Below are 8300 nucleotides of genomic sequence, written 5' to 3'. Positions count from 1 at the left end.
GTGTCCGCCCCGCACTGCGCATGCGCAGTACGGAGCAAACAAAGCATTGGAGCTGAGAGTGGAGGTGGTAGCCCCACCATCCAAGCGGACATAGGGTTGTGAGTATTAAAGGGCCCCTCGCGGGCCAGCTTCGCTCGCCACGCTTCGGGCTCGGCTCTTTTGTATTCCTACTCTATGTCCACTTGGCTAGTGGGGATAGAACCTGGACTCACGGCGCAGGCGCCGTTCATCCTCGGCAATTTTCGGAATCTGTGTTGCGGTGTACTGCATATGCGCAGTACACAGCGGACACTATCCGATGGAGGACGTTATTAGACAAGACACCGGCCTCATTTCCTCATGGGAGGCTGTCTCTTTCCTCCCCAACCCGACTGGTTTTGGCTCACCTATTTCATTCACTGAATTTCCGTTCTTTCAATCACAGATGCTCAGCATCACATGTGGCGATTACCAAGGACAGTCTGTATTCAAAAGCAATTTCCCTAACTGTCCACTGCTCCAGACTGATAGCCACTCATCAAGACATTTTTTTATATCCGTTCCAAAAAGCCAGTCCACTGTTGGCATCAATGTTGAGGGCTTTTGAGGAGTACAGAGGTAGGTGTCCCCAGATATTTTTTAGGAAGCTATGTACAGCACCCTGCCACCCCCTTCCCGCAGCTAGGATATGCCTGCATTACACAAACATCCAGCAATGATAGAACTGTATATAAAGTAAGGTATGCAATGAAAAAGCTTCGGCTTTTAACACCACTAGTACAGGTACTCAAAGGTTTGTCATATTTTCTTTCTTTATGCCTCTGCATAGCAGAACTCTATAGACCGGGGAAACCTTGGTTACAGGTATAAAAATAGAACAATGATGTCATTAGTTTGCCAATGCTCCTTAACCACTTGCATACTGGGGCCCTTTTTTTTTTTTTTTGTTTCTGTACACGTTAAAATTTGCATTTTTTTTTGCTACAAAAGTACTTTAACTATGGGAGTTTTAGCAGAATCTAAACAAATCATAATACTCTTTCAAAACATGATCTGTATGTGTTGTCATAATTTTCCCCCGTTTTTATTTTTTATGTGAGCTAGTATAATGTATTTGTAAATTGACTGATGGTATGATTATGCCATTAATGTATTCAAATTTGTCTATTTAAAAAAAAAATCCAATAAAATTAAGATTGAAAGCAAAAAAGTACTTTAAAACCCCAAGCTGTTATATAAAATGTTAAGGACAAGCCCCTGGAGAATAAGATGGCAGTTGCAATTTGTCACACAATATTTGCACAGCCATTTATAAAACTTTTTTTTTTCTTTTTCATGAAATGCACGTGTTTTTGTGCAAACAAAATTATACTTTTTTTTTTTTTTTTTTTTTTTTTTTAATAGGGGGTTTCACTGAGTAAATGGAATCCAAACATGTCAAGTCTTAAAATCGTGTGTGCCTGTAAAAGCACAAAAAAATGCTCCACAGGCTATTCTTTAAAAGCTTTACAGGTCATCAGTTTTGAGTTAACCTGACTTAGTGCTCTCTCCGATACCTCACAGTGCATTTGCACTGGGGTGGGTACAAGGGTACCTTTATTACTATTTTATGTAATAATATTTTCTTTATTGCCACATGAAGCTCTTTTACCGAAAAACCCTAAGAACAGATACCCAGCTTAATAATACACTTTGCTAGACGAGGTGTACAACAAACTCCAACTTTTTTTTTTTTCTTTTTAAAGGAATGTAAAAGCGTTAGAACCTTTATTGGGTTTTCAGAGCAGTCGCTATCAGGCAGATTATAGCCTACATTTAGTTCTAGTGTCACAGGACAGTGTGATGAGATGACGTAAAGTGTTTGGTTTATGGCTTCTCTCCCTTTTCTGGCATGTAGAGCAGGAGCAGATGATGGTAACAGCAATAAAAATAAAAACAAAACACTGGACAGAAATCTTAACTCCATTTTATGTAAACCTGAAAAAGGTTTTGGCTGGACTTGTACACAAGTAAAATGCGCAAAAACAGGGTCAAAGATTTTTCCCAATGTCCACCAGTCTCTCACCAATTGAAACCAAATATCCAATTATATGAGTGAGAGTCCATATTATGTAAAGATCCGTATGATTATAAATATAAGAGCTACTGTCCAGTAGAACAAAGGAAAGCATTTAAAACCAGGAGCTCCATATCCAGGGCTGCCATCAGTGAAGGACAGAAACCATGTTCCAAAGTCTGTGAAAAAAAAGCAAAGGAAGAGGCACCTCTGGGTGTAGAGATAACATACACTTTAATAAAAAAAAACGTATTTAATACAGGCAACTCACATTTTGGATGTGGTCTATGAGCATTCAGTCACTTTAAAAGCTTCCATTTCCAATTCATTTATATCTTATTTGCTGACACCCCCCCTTTTTTTTTTTTTTGCAACTAAGATTTGTAATCCTCTGCACCTGCATTTTAAGTGCCTCCTCCCCTTCCTCCTGTGCATGGCCTATATATATCAGTCTTTGTTGTTGTCCCACTTGCTTGATGAAGGAGTGCGGCGGTCAAACAACCTCAGCCTGTACGCTCACGAAACCGGTCGCACCCACCTCATGATGTCATCTCTCTCCGCCGGCGCTCCAGACTTCGCTCTGCTTTGAACTGTGCTCCACGGCTGGCGTCTGTGCCACTTCCTGGCCACTAGCGGCTACAGCGCCTCAGCTTGACGGACTGTCAGATGACCACATCCATGCTCAGCTTTTAAAGTGACTGAATGCTCATAGACCACATCCAAAATGTGAGTTGCCTGTATTAAATACGTTTTTTTTAATTAAAGTGTATGTTATCTCTACACCCAGAGGCGCCTCTTCCTTTGCTTTTTTTGGCTGGACTTAGCTTCAATAAGATTGGGGGGGGGGGTTAACTGGTTGGTTCCCAAGAAAGTCATTTATCAAAAATGATTAACCTGAAATTATATTCGCCTTAAAGCATTTGTTATGTTACACCACCACCCCCCGAAAAAAGAAAATACATTTATCCAGCTTCCTCAAAGCAGTGGTTCTCAAAGCCTGTTCTCAGGACCCACTAGCAGGCCAGATTTCCTGTTTAGTGATTCTAATCTGCATTTTTCCCCAAGGTGTCAAAATATACTAAAGCGCTGATGTGAATAAATATTAAAATACGTGAGAAATAAATATTAAAAGATAACTAAATAATATAGCTGCAATTATATATGTGAACTGGTACACAAAAATAAAATGTTTTAAATGAATAACTGCGCTATCAACCTACTAATATTGCACACCAAATTGTACCACCAAATTAAGTGATTATGAACATATAGTGAACCATACAAAATATAAGAAATATTTTAAATTCCTTCTGTGTAATGGTAACAATAAAGTAAACCTTTTCCACAAGTAAAAGAATCACAATCCACTGTGTACAAACCAAAGTCTCTGCCAATAAATTAAATAAATTCACATAAAAAAAAAAAGTCATGAAGTCGTCATTGAAAAAGTCACGTGTCTAGTGATGAAACTAGTCAGGAGAAGCCTGTGACGTTACCAGCAGTGTTTTGTGTGCACTGTCAGCGCTGGGATCTCCTCATACATCATGCTGTATGCAACTGATCATTTCATATGCAATCTATCCTGCGGGGAAGCGTGAGCGAGGTCCACCCTAAGGCCCCTTTCACACAGAGGCAGTTTTCAGGCACTACAGCGCTAAAAATAGTGCCTGAAAAAAAAACGGCCCCTTTCGTTAGCAGGACGGTGAAAAAATTCCTGCTAACCGCCCCTACCCATTTAAATCAATGGGGCAGCGCGGCTATACCGCTGGCAAAGCGCAGCTGCACTTTGCAGGCGGTTTTAACCCTTTTTCGGCCACTTGTGGGGGGTTAAAATTGCCCCGCTGGGGGTCGCATAGCAGCGCTATACCACCGACGCCCACACCGCCCCAGTGTGAAAGAGGCCTAACTAAATAGGGATCACTTTGTTATATTATCTGAGCAATGGTCTTGTTTGTTTCTGGTTTTTAATATTAGGCAAGCTTGTTGAAAGTTGCAAGTTCATGCACGGGAATCAGCAGTGCAATCTCTGAATGAACCATCCGTTACTCAGAAGACTAAGGCTTGATTATCTAGTCCCACTTATGTGAATTTATGGGCAGAGACTTTGGTTTGAACGCAGTGGAATGTGATATTCTTTTACTTGTGGCAAAGGTTTGCTTTATTGTTACCATTGCACAGAAGGAATTTCATATAGTTCTTATATTTTGTACGGTTCACTATATGTTCATAATTATTCACTTAATTTGGTGGTACACTGTGCAATATTAGGTTAATATTAGCACAATTATTCATTTAAAACATCTTCCCAAGGTAGTACTTAAAGTCTGGTCGTTAGTGGGTCCTGAGGACAGGAACCGAGTACCACTGCCTTAAAGCAGGTTATACAGCACAGTGCTTGTGCTGTGTAATTTGGCCCCTTCTATCAATCACTTAAAAACCTGACTGATCCTGCTTGGCAATACCCCCTGTAAACTGACCACGGTTTATCATTGCTGCTGAGGCCTGACACTGTCGTCAGTTTACTCTCCTCTCTTCCCCCCTCCCCTGTGTCTGTCAGCTAGTCTGTGCCACTATGCTCCCCGCCCCTTTACTTCCTGCTGCTATCATAACTTTACAACAAACATCCCATCCCCTCTGTTATTCAACATCTATACTAATGTCTGTGCTGCAAAAAAAAAAAAAAACAGGATTATACCCGAGCGTCTTCTGGCGCTCATGTGACTCCTCAACTCTCTCCCCTCTCCGGCTGATGTCAGTGGTAGTGCTTGGCTCCACCCACTACAGCTGTCAGCCAGGCAGAGGAGAGAGCCGAGTAGTAATGTGAGCGCCAGAAGACACATGGCTAGAAGATATAATCCGCATTTTTTTTTTTCAGGCACTAGGATAGATGATAGCCAACAGATGGGATAGGATGTTTGCAGTACAGTGGCTTAACCGCTTAAAGGTCCACTGTAAATATCATTAAATAACCCCCCTCCCACAAAACTACCAAGTAGAAAACAACAGGTAAGCATGAGTCGGAAGATATTTTATGTTTAATACATCTGAAAAGTATGCATATACAAAGAACTGAAACATGGAACAAAGCATTGGTTCAATACTAATGAGCCTACAAGTTATTCAATGGGGAAGATGGAATACTTTCCCTACATATTAAAAAATACCTCTGGAAAAAGTGGGTTTGGTAAAATCCTTATTAACACTGGTGTCTATTTTCTTGACAGTATATTTAGAGACTGAAATCCTGCCTCAGGATTCCTGTTTATATGCATGCAAACATGTACATTGGAGTATTATATTTACTGGTCCCTTAAATGTCAAACTAACTGGGGAAAGAATATAGAATACCACTCCCTCAGGACAACACAGGGCAGAACTAAAGTTGACCATTTATTTAATGATGCAAAAAAGAAAATCAAATCCAACAAGATAAGAGAAAAATGGGAGAACCCAGCTGTAAATCTTGTTCTAAACTTCCCTGCCAAACAGGAACTACCATTTTAAAAAGGCTTTCATGGCACGCTAGATCACCATTGTTGGATTTAGCAGATTTCACTCGCCATTTGTTTTTTGCAACGGTCCCATACTTGAAACATTTAGGGCTTCTTCCTGCTAGAAAATTCAAGCATTTTGCTAAAATTTTTTAAGCACAAACAAAATGCATGGCTGTGAGGAAAGACATGGTTTCTAATGAAGCCAAAATAATATGTTGTACCCAGATGCATAACAGCAATAAACAACAACAAGTTTGCATGCTGTATTTTTTGGTGCAATGACTTCAGTATTCTGTTCAAGTCAACTGAGAGGGGTTCTGTGAAAATACAATGAATCCTATAAACGTTAAGAAAAACGCGCTTTAAGGCATTTGTTGCATGCGTTTTCAAATGGCATCTGCTGGAAACAAGCCTCTACAGCAGGGGTACCAAACTGGCATCCCTCCAGTTTTGCAAAACTACAAGTCTCATCGTGCCTCTGCCTGAGGGAGTCATGCTTGTAACTGTCAGCCTTGCAATGCCTCATGGGACTTAGTTGTGTAACAGCTGGAGGGCCACCAGTTTGGGACCCCTGCTCTACAGGGAGCTTGTCAGGGTAGAAAAGAGTAGCTGCCATTGGCCCTTATTTTTGGAGCTGCATACTCCATGATTGGTGTCCTTATCCTTGTGTCAATTAGCAACCCAACAACCTGAAACAAATATGAGCTTTTACCCAACACACCAGCTTGTCTCAGGTAAGCCCCAAGGAACGCACATTAAAACAATTTGGCACTGGCAGCCATCGTATCTCTGTCTAGACTGAGTCAGTTTAAAAATTGTTTCTTTAAACAATTAGGGCTGTGTGTTCCAATTGGGCATAGCGGAAAAACCCTGTTGGAAAAGCTTTGTATCTTTAGAAATCAAAGATTAAAGGAGCTAAGAGTACAGAATGTCACCAACCTGCAAAGTGTGCGAAAGATTTTCCCTGAGCAAAGGGGGTCTTATAAAACCTCAACTTCGTATCCTAAACTCTGTAAATTAAGAAGCTTCTTCTAAAGGAAGATAGCCTGGACCTTAAAGAGACCATGTTGCCAGACGATTCATATTAAAGTGTAACTCCACTTCCGTTGAGAAAAAAAAAAAAAATATTTCTCTCTGGGTGCTTTATGTACATTGCAAGCATTTTAAGAAACTTTGTTGCAAGTTCCTACCTTTTGCTATTCTGAAGAAATCACCATTTATCTGTGCCCCCTGTGCCGAGTGAGTCTAATGAGAGTTGTTAGACCTCTAAGGAAAATTGCAGGGTCTGAATCCCTTTAGGGAGTCTCTCACCGAAAATAACATTTTTGTTACAGGTTATGCCTGGAATCTGACTTTTATCTCAGGGCAGAGCTTCTGGGGAAAATTAGTGAGCCAATCACACAAGCAGGAAACAATGTTTCTGGAGAGTGCTCTGTACACATTCTGGTGTACAGAACACTTACAGGTATCCATATTGCATCGCATTTACAGAAAATTACAGCACTGCAGGTTAAAAAGGAAAGGAAACTTTTAATAACATTCAATCACAATATGACTTGTGTCACAGTTGTACAAGCTAGATTTTATTTGCCATTTTTTTTCCCCCATGAAAGTGGAGTTACCCTTTGACATTTTTTCCATAAGATTATATATGAATTTAACAATTTAGCCTTTTTTTTTAACCAGTAAAAGCCTCCCTTGTGCAGACATCCAATAGCCCCAAGGCTGCTGCTTGGTGCCGCCATCTTAGATGTGATGTCTGCAGGCTCAAGGTGGTCACTCCTCCCTTGACAGTGAACCTTGGCACTCCACATGTTTTGGAACTACATTTCTCAGGATGCTCATGCATTGTAGTTGAGCATCATGAGAAATGTAGTTCCAAGACATCTGGGATGCCAAGGTTTGCCATCACTGCTATACTATTTCCCTTCGCTCCTTCTCCAGCAGCTACAGAAAAACGTTATGTAAGAAGATGAAAGGAAAAACACCGCAAGTAAGCATTCAAAATATTTTTTTTCTGTGCTTTTACCTGCGAATTTTACCAAGTTGATTAGCATGTTCTCTTTACAGTACAGTATGAGGAATCATTTTTCTTGGGATGCCCATTTGATGGCCTGGGAACAATGAGTGGGCACCCTTGCCTTCAATCTGAACCTCCATAACTAACGCAGTAAGGAAGTGTACACCACCTGATCAGCCTGCCTGCTTGTGTGTGTTAAAGGTGTCTCCTATCAGCTTGATGTAAGAGATGAACATATAAAATAGGTTTAAAATTAGTCCGTTATAGATGAAGCATGCCTTGTTCTTTAATATAAGACATTAGCAACTGTAAATACATAATAAAATTAAAAAAAGACAGGAAAAAAAACAAAAAAAAAAACAAACTAGCAATAATCAGTGTTTGTGTTTTTCGGTGGATACACAATTGCTCAAACTAATCTTTTCTACAAGACTTAAATGTAGCTGGGCTTGTATTTTCAGATATCACCACTGGCTTTTGGCTGGTGATGAGTTTAGGGCCTTTGTCATGAACGTGAAAAAAAAAAATTAAAAAGTTTATATTTAATCTTTAGTTTTGATTTAAACATGTTTTTTTGTTTTGTTTTAGTTTGATGCCAACACCAGCTCTGGAGAAGGGGGGAGACCACTGAAGGTTTTTCATAGCAGCACACACTTGCGTTTCTTCTTGGGCTCCGGAGGTTCCAGTGCGGCCAATATTGCCTCGTCAAATACATTCTTTAGGCCTTTCTGGAAAGGGTCAAACAGAAAAG

General features: G+C 40.3%; 1 protein-coding gene across 1 annotated transcript in view; it reads right to left on the bottom strand.

The window, feature by feature from the left end:
* Positions 1 to 5052: 5052 nt before the first annotated feature.
* Positions 5053 to 8300, bottom strand: part of CDC42 (cell division cycle 42) — a 53222-nt gene continuing 49974 nt past the window's right edge. The window contains exon 6 of the mRNA XM_077457932.1: positions 5053 to 8277. Within this exon, the coding sequence (XP_077314058.1) occupies positions 8188 to 8277 (90 nt within the window). The 3' untranslated portion in view covers positions 5053 to 8187. The remainder of the gene's footprint in view (positions 8278 to 8300) is intronic.

This window comes from Lithobates pipiens, unplaced genomic scaffold (genome assembly GCF_037356315.1).
Source record: "Lithobates pipiens isolate NorthernLeopardFrog02 unplaced genomic scaffold, aLitPip1_a1.2 Scaffold_27, whole genome shotgun sequence".
Classification (NCBI taxonomy): Eukaryota; Metazoa; Chordata; class Amphibia; order Anura; family Ranidae; genus Lithobates; species Lithobates pipiens.
This window is presented reverse-complemented; position numbering and strand designations above follow the sequence as displayed.